A 20,446-nucleotide genomic window follows, 5' to 3' on the forward strand; every position below is an offset into this window, starting at 1 on the left:
AGATGAGCTAAGTTTCGGCTAAGGTGGACTTGTGTTGATGTCATTTGCATGCTAAGTGTGAAGCTTTGTAGTGATACATGTAATGGTGATTGATGACTCTTGGATTTTCTTTTTAGCATTTTGAGTTAGACATTAAGTTCTTTGTTTAACCCATGACCAAAATTGAAATGGTATGGTGTCTTGATGCATTCGGCCATGGTAGGAAGTAGATGAGAATTGGTAGTAAGGTGAAGTGCAAATGTTAGTATTTGATTACTAGTGTATATATGTGTATTAGCCGAGTTTTGAACTTGAAACAAAATAGTATGTAGTCAATACAAGTAACCATATTTGTAGGAAGTATTAAGCATATAATCGGCCTCAACATGGACATGCAGATTCGGCCACATGAGGTAGATGTGTTGCATGTATTCGGTTAGAGGCAAGCATATTGATGCTTTTATCTTGGCTTAGATAATCGGCTAAAAGAGAGTGTGGGCTAAAATGTTGAGTTGATTCATGATTTCGTATATATGTGACTCTAATGTCTAATGTATATATGGGTTAAGTACCTTGAGTTTCTCTTTTTGATGTTCAAATGATTAAATCAATTTATTTGTTAAATTAAGCTCAAGAGCAAAGGGGAACTAAATCCGATAAAGGGAAGGAAAAAGTGATCGAATAGCCGTCGAAATCGTTCGACAACATCCGAGGTAAGTTTTCGAGTAATGAAACTTAGTTTATGATTTGATTAAGTCATGACGTATAATCATAACAAATATACGGTGATATAATGACTCTACTTGAATTATATGTTGAGTTAATTAGTCTATACGTATGATGGGTAGCCGTATGTGCATAGAGATCATGTCATAAAGCAAACCAAATCATCCTGTTTGTATGTGGCTATTGAGCCGAAAATGGGAATGCTTAATAATTGATTTGTGTTTGAATTCTAGTTATGAAAATGAAATAAAGATGTATCATGATTTACTGATATGTGCATGAATATTCGGATGATAATTCCGGGCTAAGTCCCGAAGGCATTTGTGCTAGTGACTAATTCCGGGCTAAGTCCCGAAGGCATTTGTGCTAGTGACTAATTCCGGGCTAAGTCCCGAAGGCATTTGTGCGAGTTACTATATCCGGGCTAAGTCCCGAAGGCATCTGTGCGAGTTACTATATCCGGGCTAATTCCCGAAGACATTTGTGCGAACTACTATATCCGGGCTAAGTCCCGAAGGCAATTGAGCGAGTGGCTATATCCGGTTAAAGCCCGAAGGTACTTGGTTTGGGAATGAGCGATCTTGCTGTAATAATTTCAATTAATATGCTCGTAAAATCCCAACGATGAGGTATGTTTCGTATATGCATTGGATTAGTTGATTCCTTTTAAATAGTATTCGCTCAGTCGATTAATGAGCTTCCGACTTTTGGTTAAGTTGATCTCTTATGTATGAATATAAGGGTTGGTAATGTGAAGTAGGTATGATTTTGAGAATGTGTGTATATGAAATTATCCGTTTAGTCATATGAATGCTATACTTCAATTGTGCCTAATTTCATTGCTCAAAACTTACTAAGCATTAAATGCTTACCCCGTTTCTCTGATTTTCTGTTTTATAGATTTTGGTTCGTCAACTATCGGACTCGGGATTGTTGAAGTCGAAGTCGTCCACACTATCAAAGCCCTTTTGGTACACTTTTGGTTGAACTCTGAAAATGGCATGTATAGGACTACCCTTTTTGTTGTTGGTCATGTACCCTTTGGTTTTGTATAAATTTGGATAGCCATGCGAAAATGGCTTATGTATACTTTGAACATAGCATTATAATCGTTTTGTATGTTGTTCTTTGAGAGGTATGGAAACGTTTGGTAACGATTAGCCATTGGAATGGTTAATCATGATCATTTTGGTGCTTTGTATGACAAATTCTAGTTGATTCATGGAAAACCATGAAATAGGTAAAGTTTACCTTAAAAACAGATGCTGACAGCAGCAGTGGTGTGGATTTGAAAAATCACTGAAAATAGTAGGAATGGAATTAAATAGTGAATAAATTATGTAATCGAACCTTGATGAATCTACTTTCATATGGAAGAAACGAAACAATAATATGAGTCGTATTTTGAGAGATATTTAAGTTTTCATGGAACAGGGCCAGAGCGATTTCTGGATCCCCTGATCTGACTTTGGAAATTCACTATAAATTAACCAGATATAATTAGAGGTCATTCCATATATGTATAGATTCCTTTTTGAGTCTAGTTTCGTTAGAAACAAACGGCATAAGAAATAAAGCCCTGTACAGGAAGATATATAAGTCGTAATGCATGAAGGTCAGAGCAGTCGAACCCTGAAATAGGGGAGAATTTAACTAATAAACTGTACTAATTGGCTCCGACCAAAAATTCTAGAAAAAAATTTGTAGATGGATATATGAGTCAAGTTTCAGGTAAAATTTACGAAACTGGTTTTTGAGTTTTGGAACTCAAGATATGATTTTTAAGGTAACAGTGACGCAGTTAGCTAGCTTGTCTAGAAATTTTTAAATGGACTGTGAAAATAAATGAAATAAGTCCGTAAATACCTCGTGTTCGACTCCGGAAACGGTCTCGGGTACGGGGTGTTACATAGTTTGTATGGAATCTGACAAGTTAAACATGTGATAAGCATTTTAATGATGATGTATAATTGTATGAGCACAAATGGAATGTATGTGATGAGATGTGAGTTAGTTGGGTGTTGTTAATGGTTCAAAGTGTGAAGTCTTAAATGGTGTCAATGCATGAAGAGTCAGTCAAGTGAGTCTAGGTCTATTTACCATGGTGGAGTCTAAAGGGGTCCGTCGGGACTTTAAACACAATATTTGAAAGGAAAAGTCCATGGTAATGGCATTTTCTGACAGGAACGAAAGGACGATGATTACCTAATGGGGTTCTTAGCATGTCCCAAGATGATGTTGGGCAAACCTCACATAATGTGAAGAAAATCCATATTGTAAACACATTAGGAAAGAAAAACCTTTTTGATGTAATATGAAAGAAAGCCTTTGTGGTGGAATATGAAAGAAAACCTTTGTGGCAGAATTTGAAAAGAACGTCTTTGTGGAAAACTCCATAAAGAACGCCTTCGTGGCGTACTCTTAAGAACTGCCCTCATGACGAACTCTGAATGGATCCCCTCAGTGGCGTTTTCTATCTAATTGCTTGTATGGTGTATTTTACTAAGTCTATGTGGCGTCAACTGTCAAGGATATCTGGTAAGCTACAAATCTGAATGCCTATCTCTATGGTAATATATGAATAAGTTCTAGTAGCTGTGCAATATGTATAACCAAGATAATGTATTGATTTGCTCTGGACTAAGAGTTGAATGAAGTCTTAAGGGCTTTCCATGAAATGAAATGATTATCTGTATGACATGAAGAGTTTTTGTTATGATGATCTATAAGTATGAAAAGAAAAAGGGTATCGTATCTTCTTCAAAATTTACTCTGAATTTGAATAAATGCTAAATGGAGTTATGAGATTTTGATGCAGTATAAAACAAAATCCATCTGAATGTTGCTCGTAGTGAATTATTAGTATGGGTATAAGAACCTAAATGAATCAAGGCATATTTGAGTAAGAATCAATAGTGTGAAAAACTATATAAGTATCCACCATATGTATGTGTTCGCAAATCAATAGTGTGAAAAACTATGTAAGTATCCACCATATGTATGTGTCCACCCAAGATAATGACAGTAAAAAATTAATTGAAAGAATAGCATGAGTTGAGTTGTGGAATGATGGAAATGGTTTCTAAGGGTATTCTGTTACAAAAACATATTGGGGCAAGAGAATCATGAAATAACAAGAAGGGTCCCCTAACTAATTAAGTACAAAAGATTAAGTACAATAGGGATGTTATAATTGGTGTGTACGAGAATGATAAGACCGTATGGTAGTAGCTGTAGCAAATGGCACAGAGTAGAAGTTGATCCATGAAAAGTCTTAAAGTACTACAAGACTACGCCAATGTACTGTTATTGAGCTCACTAAGTACTCCTGTAGTTACAAGGTTATTACTTCTTTTTAGGTTTGTCGAGAAACGGCTTCCCTTGGAGGGACAACACCAGGAGCATGCCAAGCTGGTGGCGGATCGGGCTATTATGCATATAGAAGACTATTGGCATGGCTTTGAAATTTGTCTTTTAAGTCTATATTAAATAATTTTCTAACTTGTAGAGATCTAAATTAGATGAGTTGCAATAAGACGTTTAACGTGTACTCCATTTCAAAACTTTTAAGATGTTGAAATTTTCTTTTGTACTTCAAATAACATACTTAAAGAAGAAATAAGAAACTGTTTTACTAAATCTTTTGCATCACCTAGTAACACCCGAGATCCAGACTTGGTAAATCGGGTCGAGTTGAGGATGTTACAAGATCTATATGCCTAAGTGAGATCGGAAGGAGAGCTTAGGTGGTGTTTTTTTAGTTTATAATGAAACCGAGAAAAGATTCCTAACTAGGAGTAGCAAACAATATAATCATCATAGATTTATTAACTTAGTTAATAATCCATGACTCATTCAGCCATCATTTCAATCAATTTGCATTGTTTCTAGTAAAAAAGAATAAAGAAAGTATAATTTTTTATTTGTTAATTTAGATATAGCTCAAATATTATTTTATTTAAACTTGCACTAATAATTTCTGACTTGACTAGATTAATAATTTCTTTAACTTTTAATTAACTTGATAAGCACATTTACTAATTTGGCAATCCGTTGGGTTCGATCATTGGAATACTCGAAGTGTTCTATTGTAACACTTATAAATATTACAATTGACCTGTCACACTTGCAATAAGCCGCTTTCAAATTCTTAAATTGTTTTAGTGTTGATTCTCCGCCCTGGTGTTCACGCGTAGGCGGCTTAGGCAGTCACTCATCAACTGGTAAATTGAGTTGTAATGCTACGTTTTCAGTGTATTTATACACTCATCATATGAAAGATGGAATGTGTATGTCTCGAGTCTCTATCTTTCCACCAAAGTGTTGATAAGTGTGGTATCCAATTTAGTTCCTCGAGCATATGAGACATGTGCAAGAACTTGTCTCTTGCAAGTGTTGTTCAATGACACGCGGTGCTCTCAAACTTAAATTGTGTATGTACATCTCGATAATTTGATCTTCAGTCTAATTATATAAACATAAAAAAATTGATAAAATTAATGATGTTAACAACTTAATAATTAAATTAATTAAAAATTAAAAATTTTAATAACATTCTCTTACATTCTCTTACCATTTTTGGTGTACCATTTGCAGTTGGATACTGAAAATGTGCTTTTCATCCAAACAACTAAGCGGCATTGACATTTTTAAAATTATAAAAGTCAAATAAAATTAAAGAATTTATGAAATATAAAATTAAAACAACAAGAATTCGAGACAAAAGTAAATGAAAAATTGAGAACGAAACAGTTAAGAAAATTGAGAGAATAGGAATTAAATGTAAAAAAAAATAGTTGAATTTATATAGTAAATAAACCAACCGTTTGAAAAAAAATCAAAAATTAATCATTAAATCTTTTGACAGATTCATTTCTCTCTTCAAAATTAACATATTTCTTTAAATTTGGAAAGAAAAAGAAAAACCCTAATTTGCCAATTATTTTTGAAAACGGACTTTTCCTCCAAATCTCTTATATTTTCTCAAAAAAATTAAAAAAAAAAGAAAAAAAAAAGAAATCCTTATCATTATCGCTAAATCGAATTCCAAGTAAGCGAACATTAGCGGTCCCTCTTTGTTTTTTTTTTTTGTTTTTTTTTTAATCTACAGAGCAATTGGAGATATTTTTTAGTTAAAAGTAACAGGCTTTTCTAGAATGCATATTGATTTGGTTCTATCTCAGGTAACTTTTCATTCATTGTCTTTCATTTCAATTTAATATTTTTAAAATAATTTAGGAAGATTTCATCACTTGTTTCCATATTTGTTTCTTTAATTTATCAACGTTGAAGATATGATGTTGATTTTTTTACAACTTGGGAACAAAGGAAGGGATGTTAAACAGCTTCAGCAAATTGCACCTTTTAGATCTAATGATCTATGAAAGAAGTAATTATAAGTGGGACTTGAACTTGAGTCATGAATGTTTGAACTAAGAGTTTTAACTTCCATTATTGAATAATTATAAAATCGATTCTCATTTCTCATCCTATATCAAATAAATGAATAATTACTCTAAAAAGTTGCATGTTCACCTATCCTATGTTTTAAAATATAGTTATTGATTTCATTATTTTAAATATTGAGGAGTATAATCATCTTTCTTTTTCACACGGTGTAGGGTTTAATTGTCTAACAAATTAGAGTTCCTATTTGATATTAGAACCTATCCTTAGTATAGAAGATTAGATTCTTGTTTTTCCAACAAGAAATTGTCCAAACTTGAATTTTAAATGGGACTTGCAGTGAAAATATTGTGGGTGAGCTGTTATTTTTCAAGCTATAACTATGAAAATATTTCATCAATTCATTCAGTCCTTATCTGTTTTGGATTTCATGGATTTCGATATAGATTTATGGCTATCGCATATGCATTGGTTATTTTATGATGTTGATCCATGTTTTATCCCTTGATATTTCTGTTTTGTATATATAGATGCCTTCAGGGTTTTCCATTGCAACAGATAGAGTGTGTTTGTAGAAATTGTTGGGTCAAGTGAGCCCTAACTTTGATTTTCCTTTTTAGTAGCTTCCAATGGAAATGCCTAAAAATAGCATTGAAAAAATATATCGGTTTTCAATCGTCTTTAAAAACATAAAATTGAACATGTTAATAGTTGAGTTGTCCTGGATATTTTAATTGCTACTTTCTTTTGAAAACTACCGACTTTTTATTCGTAGAGGCTGGAGCTTTGGTGCATTCTCCTTATTCTCTAATGCATAGCAAGTTCAAATTTGTAAGTTTTAAGAACTTTATTAGGTATAAGTATGGTATGTACTATAAGTCAAAGCCTGACCTCTTTTTGAAAATGTAATCAACCTTGTTTCTGAATCAAAACAAGTGTTAGGAAATTTCAAATTTATCAGCAATGTGAAGGATGAAGAACTCTTGATTGTTGACATGTTCTTGGGTTCTTTTTAAAGGAAAAAAAAAAAAGATTAAACTACTACTCAAACTTCATCTTTTTTACATTAATTATGAAATGGAACTTTTTTCCCTCTAGATTAATATTAAAAAATAAATTGTAAAGTTTCGTGATAACATAATTCTGTTTTTATTTCCCTAAAAAAACAGTTCCTGAAAATATTATTTCAAAAAATTCTATCAAATAGCAAAACGTATTTTTCAAAAAATTTATCTAAACACTAAAAAGTATTAACTTATTCAAAAAAATTACAGGAATAACCCCTGAAGGCAGAAATTGGTATCCAGCAAACAAAAAAGCTTTTTATTCATAAGGATATGAAGAGGATAGTAAGTTATCCGATTTCTGAAATCAAGCAAAGCCACTGAATCAGATTCATTTGCAAAATTCGACTCCAAACACTAACTCGGCAACAAAAGTAAATGTAAAATCCCCCTCAAAGAAAAAACTACAAGGGAGCAAACAAGTGTACTTCATGCTTAAGGAAATACCAAGTCCCACAATAAAAAAATTAAGTAATAAGAATCCAATGCATATGAAATATGCAGAAAGATATACAAAACAGAAAGGAAAGGAGAATTCATTGGAGGATGAAACTTCCATAAAAATATCAAGGGCGTAAACACTCAACAACAAGATGGTCCAGATTATTAAGATGATTAAACCTCTTTCTCTTTTGACTTTTGGTGAAAACTAGAGATCATGAGTGTAATTATTTCCATTATAGATGTAAATGTAATGGCAATGCTTAATGCTTCAGCAGATTAAGGCCAGAGTATACATTAGTGGAAATGTTTGGTGAATAACAACAAATTGTCAATATCATAGTGTTCTTCACACTCAGAAAATTTGTTCAAACGCTCATGTTTCCAAGTTGCACAAACAACTGTGACATTTGATCCCAAGGAAAAAGGAAAACCAGAAACAGAAGAGAGAAAGAGAAAGATGCATGATGGAGGCAGCACTCATTATCTCAAGCAAAAGTTTCAGATTCCGATAAAGGAAATTCAGGGGGTGAAAAAGCTTGAATACAATGCAAGATGCATGATGGAGGCAGCACTCATTATCTCAAGCAAAAGTTTCAGATTCCGATAAAGGAAATTCAGGGGGGGAAAAAGCTTGAATACAATGCATGGCACCACTGAGAAATAGTAACACAAGACAAGGCTAATCAAAGCATCCATGTTTAGATGAGTAATGGTAGCAAACAATATGATAGATATTCAACCCATTATCTCTAAAAACTCATGGTTCCTTATGGAAGAACAAAGAATATAGAATGTCATCTCCGAGAGTTTACAGTTTTACTCTTTACCAATAGAAAGTCATTTCTTCATTTTTCAAGGGATGCCGGTAAAAACCAGTTGTTATCATCTATAATTTACTCTCATATGCATGCTAACCTTACATGACCTCGTACAGACCATCTTAGTTCCGCCCTATAGATACTTAAACAAAGCAATTTAGTTTATTCCCACATTTTAGACAAACCCTCTTTCAATTTTGTTTTAATCAATTACTTCTACTCAATGCTTTTATTCTCCTCCTACTTTTTTTTCTTCCATTTTTTTTTAAGTTTTCAATTAGCAAACAAGCTTAACTCAATAGAACCTTAGTAAAACATATATAACTCGACACCAAAAGGAACTAAAGTAGGAACACTGAATTAGAATAATCCCATTAAGGGAAGTAAAAGCAACCTTTGAATTCTTAACAGTATTTAGCATTATTTCAGAATTTAGCTCACTGGTTTTTATCATTTAATTAGATACTAAGAAAATTAGCACCTAAGCTACAGCATTACTAATTAATATTTCAAATAAAAAAGAAAAGAAAAGCGTAACAACTCAGTGTTACCTCGTTCAACTAGACAAACTCGACGGTAATAGTATTACAACATAAAAAGGATAAAAAGGCAAGAAAAATTTGGGAGTAGAGACTAGAGAATCAAAGATTACGCTTCCCCCTGATCTTTCCCGTACCTTCGGCGCGGCGCTTCTTTTTGGCGATCTTCAATTTCTTTTTGGACATCTTTCCTATTCTACCAACAGCTCTCAAGGAGGCCTTGGTCTTGTTTTCATCACTGTCAGCCATTTCCACCTCTGTCCAATGGCAGAAAACAAATGAATTACATATATAAACAGAAGGGAAAAAGAAAATCTGAAATTGAATCATATGTATATATATATACCCATGGAGTTTAGATTGGTTGTTGCGGAACTGGGTGCGGTAACTTGTTCTTCGAGCTGCATAGAACCAGAGGGTGGGGAAGAGGCGGGCAGCTTAGGGGCAGCCAGGGCAGCCTCTATGGCAGCCATCTTAGCTTCATCTTTCTTCTGATAGAAAGGTTCCACTATTTCCCTCCTTATGGCTCTCAGCCTCTTCTCTCTCTTCGATCTCATCGACTTTGCCATTTTCTTTTTAGGATTTTCCCTTGTTCTTAATCGTTAAGAAGAAAATATTGCTAGGGTTTCTGTTTCTTTCTATTACTCCAGAGTCTAGGGTTTTTGGTATTTATTTATGCGAGTCTGACTTCTTGCTTCAGGTTTGTTTGGTTGTAGGGCCGCCTTTATCCTATCCAACTTGCAAATACGGTTTCCTGAACGCACCGTTTCATAAATTATTTATCTAAAGAATAATAGAGTTCCTGAATCCTGATGTAGGCCCTACTCTAAACTATTATGACCTGTTCCAATTATATAGTACAAAAGGTTCAATTTTTGTTATTAGAGTCTCTATTTTGTGGAAATTGTAGATTTCGTACATGTACTTTAATTTGATTAATTTTAGTCTTTATGTTTTTTGAGTTTTGAAATTTAGTTCTAACGCGATGGTAATAGTTAAATCTGTTTGGTTAAATTATGTCATTAGTCTTACTTTAATTTGATTAATTTTAATCTTTATGCTTTTTGAGTTTTGAAATTTAGTTCTAACGCGATGATAACAGTTAAATCTGTTTGGTTAAATTATGTCATTAGTCTTGTTTTATATGTAAAGTTATAGATTTAGTCCACATTCATCATCCTTAATGGTTATATTTTTTTTTAATTTCAAAATTTTAATCTTAATGCAAACGACAATCATTAAATTTAATAACTGATTTTTTGTGAGTAATATGTGAAAATAACAAACAGACATAGCATTATATATTTGATAATATGTTTGACACATCAAATTTTAAAAATAATATAACTTAATTAATTTAATAATTATCACTTAGTTAGGATTAAAACTTTTAAATTCTAAAAATACAGGACTGCAAATGAATAAATTAAAGTACAGGTATTAAATCCGTAACTTATGCAAAGTATAGGGTCTTATTGCAGAATTTGAGCTACAAAAACCAATTAACCCAACCTTAGTAATCACATTATTTGGGAGGAATAGTTAGAGTTGTCAATGGTCAGGCCGAGCCAAGGCTCGGTTCCAAAAAAAATTCATGCCAAAGCTCATTTTCAGGTCAGCTAGACCAGCCCAAAAGATCCAATTTATTGTTCAAGAATCAATAAAATATTTAAAAATGCATTTTAATTGATATTTTATATATTTTATAATTAAAAGTAAACTTAAAAAATATTTTTTTATTTAAGTTGAATTCAGGTTGGGTCGGCTAGTGATACAAAAATCATTGTTCAAATCTGACCAAAGTTGAGCTATGCAAGCTACCCAACCTTTGCGCAGGTCTAGGAATAGTTATGAATTTTGAATAATAATTATAAAATGAAAATGAAAGATAAAAAAAGAAAAAATTAAAATCATAAGGCGTGAATATTTTTTAAGGTAAACTACACCATGATCACTCTAAAATAGGGTTTGTCTTATTTTGATCACTCTAAATTTTTTTCTTAATTTAGTCAAGATAATTGTTAGAATTAGTCACTATCGTTAAAATTTTTATTACTCCGCTAGTGGATTGCTGACATGGCACATTAACTCATTGAGTGATTGACATTTGACACTGACTAAAATTAGGGACTTCTCTATAATTATTTCAAAATATTTTAATATTTTTTTTAACGTGAGGGTTTAAACTTAAACCCAAAATACATGACATAATTTTTTTCTTTTTTTGAGGACTCGAGACAAATTCATTCTGTCTCCAGACACAATGATGAATTTACCTATAATGCATTTCTTAACTCATTCAAAAGATACCCAACACATTCCTAACTTATACCACATGATATCAATTCATCATTCATCAAATTAACCTCCCTAAACACATCTAACACATATCAATTCATATAATTTAGTGCATCATGTCAACACGTGAACATAACAAAGATTATACACCTATAAACATATATAATTTCATCAAGATAAAAATTCAAAACACAAGACTAATAACCTTATAAAACCAAAATATAGCTTAGTATGCCAAAAAGACAAAATAGCAAGTAAGACCTATAATTCAATCTAGGTACACGCCATTAATAATCTATAGTCAAAAGAGTAAGAATGATATTTGAGATGAGTTGTAGAGATTTGGATGCTTCAAGAAATCATGATCTATCAAATCACTTGTTCGACACCTATGCTCGAAAAAAAACACATCCGCATGATGAGTATTGAAACTCAATAATACTAATATAATTTGAATTCAGTACATAGTAATAACATTAAACAATAAATATGTAAACTAATAGTTGAATCATATTAGCAATCAAGAACTTTGTTATCCACAAATATCACATATCAACATAACATAATATTGAGACTCCTATTAGGGTATTTCAGCTAGCAATTTCCATATCGTATGCAAATATATTTATACAATATCTCATTTAATCATTTCATTTCATTATTCATTTATCAAAATATTAATACACCATCGGGGAATTCGCATCATAATTCATGTATCAATATTCAACTTACTCATTATAGTTTAATTATATATCAATTACATCTATTATCACGTAACTTTTAATAATATAATCATCTATCATTTCATTCTTTTGCCCCAATTAATTGATTTTAGATTCAAGGACATGTACATGAATCAATATCCAATGTATGCTCATGACCTTTTAAGAATTGGAGTTGCTCACGACCCTCTGAGACTTGGAGCTAATAATCTGTACTCAACCCTTAGGGAATTGGAGTATTGCTCTTGATCCTCTGGGAATTTGAGAACTCTCCCATCCTTTGGGAATATGAGAGTAAAACACAATGTAATCAATACTAACCTTATGACATACCAGGTATACCTGTAAGTTTATTTGACACTGTTTAATAAAGCATTTTTCATTATAATCAATCATCCAAAATATATATAATCAATTGTATGTTAGAGTATGCCCAAAGACCAATTATAAGATGATTGTAATCATATACTTGTTTTACCTTATTTGTTGATATAAAGCATTGTCATTATTATTTCAATTTCAATTTCTGTGTATACAAATGAACTGATTAATAATACAGTCATGAGAATAATATGATTATTCTTAAAAGAACCTTATTGTGGGCTTGGATAATGATAATGCATTGAGACTACTGTGTAGTTGATTGATGAAAAATTGTTGTCATTAACATAGGGATGTCAAAACGATACACGAGTATGTGTTAGAGAACAACATATTAGACTGACCAGCTGTGAGTAGGTTATTGGATTATTATGTAATAGTCACAACATTACTCATAGTGATAACTATGTATATGATCCTCAGACTTGAGTTCATCATTGTCCCAATACAGTGAGTTGTATATTTGACACAGTCAAATGTCTACCATAGCAGGTTATATTATAAAGATTGATGTTGCGTATGTCGCAATATATGTACAGGGATATGGTTGATCAAGATAGGATTTTTCCTTCCTACATAATGGGAGCAATATCTTAGGCCTCTTCATAGAGTGAGACTAGAAATACATAACCATGCTCGAATAAGTTGATATGAGATATTACGCTTAGTTGTTTATAGTAGTCTACTCAGAATATCAAGAAATATGATATTGGACTATACAAGTGTGACTATTCCATGACTTGTGTCCAATCTAGATATTAATGATAAAATGATATAATTCATGAAAAGAGTATCACAGAAAGGTTATGTCGAATCATGACTTCTTGTAACTTGGGTAGCAATGATGCATTGCTAGATGCCTCTAATTGCTTGTAATAAAAGAAATGCTCTAGTATTACTACTAACATTACAAAAACCTACAGGGTCACACCCTATAGTTGAAGCGAACAAAATCCAAATACATTATATGTATTTAGCTGTCACATGAATTAAATTAATTATTGAATTGATTTAATTTGATAGCTAAATATTGAACACATTATATGTACAAACTTGTTGTACATAAATAGAGAACATAGATAAAATTAATATATAAATTTGATTCATACAAAATATTAATTATATAATTTACAGAAATTATTAATATAAACAATTATAATAATTAATTTCGATCAAAAGATAAAAGACATGGAAATTGATATTCTTTAGGAAAGAATATAATTTCTGTTTTTGACTTTCGATTTGTTTCTCTAACAATAAGGGAATAATCCTATTTTATTTCTGATATGTGATATGAAATAAAATAAAAGGAATATAATCCCTTAGTGTGTTATGGTTACTAAGAAAAAACAATATCAAAAGGTCTAGTAGCTGTTTTTGATTTTTTTTTTCTCTCTGAAAAGTTCAAGAGGATCTTGTTGTTCATTTTTTACTAGCCGAATTACGTAGAGGCCGAGATGTTAATGTTGCGGCTTGGAATTGATATCGTTCAAAGAAATCATATCAACAACGTTGTTCGTCGCTCTTCTAGTTTCGAAAAGGTATATTTTCGACCCTTGTTTCAACTTGATTCATTTCTCATACATGAATTCATGATTGATGATCGCCGAAATAATTTTTCCGCTGCACCACAGGGCGTACTAACGATCCAACATTATAATAATAGTGTGACACCCCTAAAGTGACCCTAGTCGGAAAGTGGTTTCGGGACCACTAAACCGAGTCATAAAGATAATTAACCGTCATAGTTGATGCTCATTATATGTACATATGCATGTGTGAAAATTTCATGTTTGAATTTTGTTAATAGTAAGTGAATTTTATCAAATAGGACTTATGTGAGAAAATTTTGAAATGTGATAGGTCAAAGCATAAGGATCTATTAGTGCATGAAATAAAAAGGGGGGACTTGCATGTCAATTTCCCCCCCTAATTAGTAGTGGCCGGCCATGACAAGTATGGTAGACCAAGTGTGATGGGCAAGAACATGTCATAAACATGTTAAGTTACTGTTTCATGGGAAGTATGATAAAATAAGGAGCATGGGAATAAAATAATGAAAGGGAATATGATGAAAACAAAAAAAAAAAGTGTGTGGTTGTTCCCCTATTTTGCCGAAACTAGAAAAAAAAAAGAGAAAGGCTTTATCCTTTGGTTCTTCTTGGCCGGTTTGAAAGGAGAAAGAGGAGAGGTTTCGGTCACCTTGAGCTTAAGGGGAGGTTAGTATGTTGTGTTAAATTCTTAAGTTTTAAACTTATTTCTAGTTAATTAGCAAATTTCTTACACAAACCATGGCAAAATTTCGAAATCTTGGTGATGGCTTGAGCATTCGGTTTTGGTTGTTGAAAGGAATGAGTTGGAGGTTGGATCATGCTAAGATTCGGCCTTGTACATAAACATTAAGAGTTTGATGTTTTTGCGATTTTTGGAAGGTAAATAAGGTTATACACAAGATAAATACTAAGATTTTGGTTGACTTGTTTTAGTGAGGTTCGGCCAAGGACCTTATGTGCAAGTTTATTCGGTTTAAGTAGAGAAAACGTGACGGATAGATATGAAGTAATGTGTATATTGGTTCGGCTGCTAAGCAAGGAAATAATTGTTAGTAACATAGTATCTATGCACTTATGTATATATATGTATGTACAAATAACCTATTTAGCTATGGATATCTAAGGTGTTAAATAATGAAATTCTTGATGACTTGGGTTAAATAGCATTCGGCCAAGGACTATATGGGCTTGTTAATTCGGTTTAAGTGAAGAAACTATGATAGAGAAATATGACTAAATTGTGGACTTTGACAATTTAAATGATGCATTTGACTTGTGTACCGACCTAGGACGATATGTGTTTCTATATGAAGTTAGATGGTGTTGATGAAGTTCGGTAATGCATGATGTTTAAATAGTATTGAGCAAGGTCATTGTACTTAAATTGTATGACATACATGTATTGAATGGAATTGCCCAAGTGAAAATATTAAATGAATTTATTTGTTTAAATTAAGCTCAAGAGCAAAGGGGATCTAAATCCAATAAAGGGAAGGAAAAAGTGATCGAATAGCCGCCGAAATCGTTCGACCACATCCGAGGTAAGTTTTAAGTGATTAAACGTTGAGTAAATTCAGTCATAATAGGACATAATGAGTTGATTTAATAAGATATGATGTGGCCATGATATGTCTTAAACTCAAATGGTAAGTTCATAAGTGTTTGGACTTGGAAATTTAAGAGCAAATTGTAATAATTTGCTTTGGACAGCAGCAGTAACGTGATTTTAGAAAATCACTATAAATTGTTGGTGTGGAATTATAGGCTGCATAAAATATGTAATCAAAGCTTATTTAGTCTAGTTTCTTATAAAAGAGACCGTGGAAGCAAAAAAATTTCCTATAAAGAGATATTTAAAGTTGTGTGAGACGGTGTCAGAATGACTCCGAAATCCCCTGTTCTGTTTTTAGAAAATCATTATAAATTGTACAAAAATGGTTATAAGATAAAATTTATATGCTTAGACTCCTTAATGAGTCTAGTTTCAAATGAAATCAAATACAACACATTTTGAATTCTGTAAAATTAGAAATTTGATTCGTAGTGAAGAGTGGTCAGATTAGTCAAACAGTGAAACAGGGGAAACTTTAAGAAAAATCTGGTATTGATTGGCCAAACCTAAAATTCTGAAAATTTTATGGATGGAAGATATACGAGTCTATATTCAGGGAAAATTAACTGCAAGTGATTTGGAGTTTTGTAGCTCCAGTTATAAATAATTTAGTGACTACTGCTCAGGAAAACAGCTCGTAGTGAATATGTGATTTTGTTGTAAACATGGATAAAACTTGTTTTAGTTACTCATAAGCTATTGATTAAACCCATACGTGAATTCTAAATCGTGATATTGTAAAACGATACATGAGTGTTAGATGGATCTTTGATATTAAAATTTGTGAAATTGTAAGTTTATGAGTATTCGAATATGAAATGATAGTATGGCGTGAAATTGAATTATTCATTGGGAAATGATTAATGTAGATTCGGCCAAGACAAAGTGTATACATGATAGTATATGTGATATGTGAAGTATATTTGGATAATTGTGATGTGAATGTATATATATGTGATAAGGCCTAATGGCCGATGTGATGAATGTGAAAGTGTATATATGTGATAAGGCCTAATGGCCGATGTGATGAATGTGAAAGTGTATATATGTGATAAGGCCGAATGGCCAATGTGATGAATGTGAAAGTGTATATATATGTGATAAGGCCTAATGGCCGATGTGATGAATGTGAAAGTGTATATATGTGATAAGGCCTAATAGCCGATGTGATGAATGTGAAAGTGTATATATGTGATGAGGCCTAATGGCCGATGTGATGAATGTGAAAGTGTATATATATGTGATAAGGCCTAATGGCCGATGTGATGAATGTGAAAGTGTATATATGTGATAAGCCTAATAGCCGATGTGATGAATGTGAAAGTGTATATATGTGACAGGGCCGAGTGGCCAACGTGATGGATGTGAAAGTGTATAAATGTGATAAGTCCCGAAGGGCAATTGTGTCAGTACTATATCCGGGTTAAAACCCCGCAGGCTTTATGCGAGAGTATTATCCTGATTAATGTCCGTAGGCTTCGTGCTCGTACTATATCCGAGCTTTAAAGACCCGACGGCTAAATGCTAGGATTCAAGTAAGACTTTGATATTGAGTATCTGCATTAAGTTACCATCAAATAAGTATTATGTATTCAAGATGTTCAGGTACGTATTACTTACTCATCGGTGGAGTGATTTCGAGGTGAATTATCAGTATCAAAGAGGTAGGTAAATGTGATTAATATTATAACTCCAAATGTGAGAATGTGCTTGGAAATATTTGACCATCTAGGTCATTATTATTCGAAAGTATATATGTGGCAGCCAAGTGTTGCGCTTAATGATATTATAGATCGAGATGAAGCTCTAGATTAACTTCATCGAACAGTTGAAATGAATGACCAATAATAGTGATTGAGAACACTTTGTCTTGCTTAAAACTTACTAAGCATTAAATGCTTACTCCGTTCTTTGAATCTCTGTTTTATAGATTTTGGTTCGTCAGCTATCGGACTCGGGATTATTGAAGTCGAAGTCGCCCACACTATCAAAGCCCTTTTGGTACACTTTTGGTTGAACTCTGAAAATGGCATGTATAGGACTACCCTTTTTGTAGTGGGTCATGGACCCTTTGGATTTGTATAATTTTGGATAGCCATGCGAAAATGGCTTATATATGTTTGAGCATAATGTTATAATCATTTGGTATGGATATGGTTATTGAGAGGTGTGGATATGCTTAACAAGGATTGGCCATGGGAATGGTTAATCACTATCATAATTTGTGCTATTTATGCTGAAAGGGCTAGTTGAATCATGGAAACTATGAAATAGGTAAAGTCTACCTTAAAGGCAGATGCTGACAGCAGCAGTGATGTAGATTTGTAAAATCACTAAAAATAGTAGGAATAGAATTAAATAGTGAATAAATTATTTAAATGAACCTTGATTAATCCACTTTCATATGGAATAAACGAAACGGTCATATGAGTGGTATGTTAAGAGATAATTAGGTTTTCGTGAGACAGGGCCAGAACGGTTTCTGGATTCCCTGTTCCAAATTTGGAAATTCATTATAAATTAACCAGAGATAATTAGGAGTCATGCCATATATGTATAGATTCCTCTGTGCGTCTAGTTTCTATAGAAACAAACGGCATCAGTATTGAAGCCCTGTACAGGGAGATATCCAAGTCGTAATGCGCAAAGGTCAGTGTAGTTGATCCCTGTAACATGGGAGACTTTGACTAATAAACTGTACTAATTGGCCCGACCAAAAATTCTAGAAAAAAAAATTTGTAGATGTATATATGAGTCTAGTTTCAGGGAAAAATCACGAAGCTGATTTTCGAGTTGTGAAACTCAGGATATGATTTTTAAGGTGACAGTGACGCAGTTAGCCAGCTTGCCTGGAAAATTTAAAATGGACTGCAATAGTAAGCGAATTTAGTCTGTGAACCCCTCGTGTCCGACTCCAGCGACGGACTCGGGTACGGGGTGTTACAAATAGTATCACAATTTATAACACAATATCATATAAGTACAATACCGTATCAGCCATTTCAAGCATAGATTCTTGTACCTTGTTAACCCTTATCACTTTAAAGTAAAATAATTTAGCTACTTAAATATGTAATGAAAATAAATTATAGTAACCATGATAGTTAGTCAATGCTTGCTTTTTCTTTTCCCTTCAACTCCGTGATCCCCACATGGTCTTCAGCTATTTTTCAAGTGTGGCTCACGGCAGCGGTGGCTCAAAGCATGAAAATTTGCTTTTATTTCCCTTCTTGCTTTGCTGTCTCAAAAGATGAAGAAGATCACTTAATCATTTCTTTTCTTTTTATTTCTTTTAATATTAAGCTAATTACCCTTCATCCAATGGTGGAGATTAATTAAGAAAAGAATTAGTGGAGATCAATGGCTTTAGCCATGGTTATCCACTAACCAAATATTAGTAGAGGTCTAATTTTAATTAAGGGCTGGCTTAGAAGCTTAATAAGGACATTGTTTAATCTCTAATCAAATTTCTTCTATTTTAATTACCTCATAATTACTATGCTTATTAACTAATCTAGTTCAATTACTCAATGATTCTATTTTCTAACTTCGTATTCGACTAGGAAACTTCTTGATTTTAAATTTTTAGATAGTTTGGTTTAATAAATCCGACTTCGAACTAGCTTTTTTAACACTAACAGAAATCAGATCATTACATAAACCCAAACGATAATAGAAGATTAAGATGATCCCGAGAAAGAAAATGAAAAGTTTAGTTTTGATTAGAGATGTTCATGGGTCGGGTTAGGGTCAAGCCCATACAAGGTATTTAAACCTATTTTTCAAGCATGGACTCGACCTGACCCGAAAAATGAGCCTACTTTTTTACCTAAGTCCGACCCAATTTTAAAATATTTTTAAAAAAAATATAATACACTAAATGCACTAAAAACACTAAAATAAAAATTTTATAACACATTAAAAATAAATAAAAAATTATTTATATTAAAAAAATACCACTATAAATATAATAAATGTTTTGTTATATTAAAAACACAAATAGATATAATAAAGATTTTATTGTATTAAATATAAATTTTAAAAATTTATATTTTGGGTTGGGCTATTTAGTTGGGTAAGTTTTTTTTTTTAGGTTTCAAATAATGAGTTTAATTGTTATTGAGTTAGTTATTCAATATATATATAATTGTTTAACATATGTAATTAATATAATATTTTTTTATAACATAATATATTCGAGCTGAGTTGGGCTCGAGGCAAAAGACTCGACCTATATAAAAAACGAGACTTAAATTTTACCCAAGTCCATTTTTCGAGCCTTGTGTTTTGTCTAAACCCTCCTTTTTTTGAGTAGACCTTCGGGCTTAAGTTGATGAGTTGATCCATGAGCATGTATAATTTTAATTACAAAAACAAAACAAATGAGAAAGGTTACGGTTTAATTGGAAAAAATGATCGGTTTCTTTTTGGGTAAAAATCTATTAATTATTGTAATAAATTTAATTAAAAATAATTTTTTTCCCAATTGTTTATTTTTAAATTTGATGTAAAATTTTAAAAATACAATAGCATGGAAAATAAAAAAAAAACCGCATGGTGACGTGGTAGCTTCTAATTGGACAAACTTTTTTGGACAAACGACACTAAGGTCTGAGGTTAAATGTGTAACGGCACAATAATTTGAGTACCAAAGTTGAACAAATAAAACCGAAATCAAAGCATTAATGGCATAGACCGAAGATTATGGAGGACTGAATATTCAAATTGGGCTTTTAAGTCAATCCAAAAAGGTATTTCTTTTCTTTTGCTTCCACGTGTAAATGTTAATTTTTTTTCTTCATAATTTAGTGCTTTATTTAAGTTTATATTTGAAATTCAATATTGTCGAGATTCATAATTAAGACATCCAACATTTATATATATCAATATTTTTTTTGATAATT

At 32.2% G+C, this 20,446-nt stretch overlaps 1 protein-coding gene across 1 annotated transcript; it reads right to left on the reverse strand.

Annotated features, from left to right (window-relative positions):
* Positions 1-8,797: 8,797 nt before the first annotated feature.
* Positions 8,798-9,679, reverse strand: LOC107962140 (uncharacterized). The gene is made up of 2 exons (XM_016898384.2): positions 9,323-9,679; positions 8,798-9,233 (listed from the first exon to the last, which is right to left on the reverse strand). Exons 1-2 carry the CDS (start codon positions 9,543-9,545, stop codon positions 9,079-9,081), a joined length of 378 nt encoding a protein of 125 aa, XP_016753873.1. The 5' UTR covers positions 9,546-9,679; the 3' UTR covers positions 8,798-9,078.
* Positions 9,680-20,446: the final 10,767 nt, after the last annotated feature.

Source organism: Gossypium hirsutum, chromosome A06 (assembly GCF_007990345.1).
Source record: "Gossypium hirsutum isolate 1008001.06 chromosome A06, Gossypium_hirsutum_v2.1, whole genome shotgun sequence".
NCBI lineage: Eukaryota > Viridiplantae > Streptophyta > Magnoliopsida > Malvales > Malvaceae > Gossypium > Gossypium hirsutum.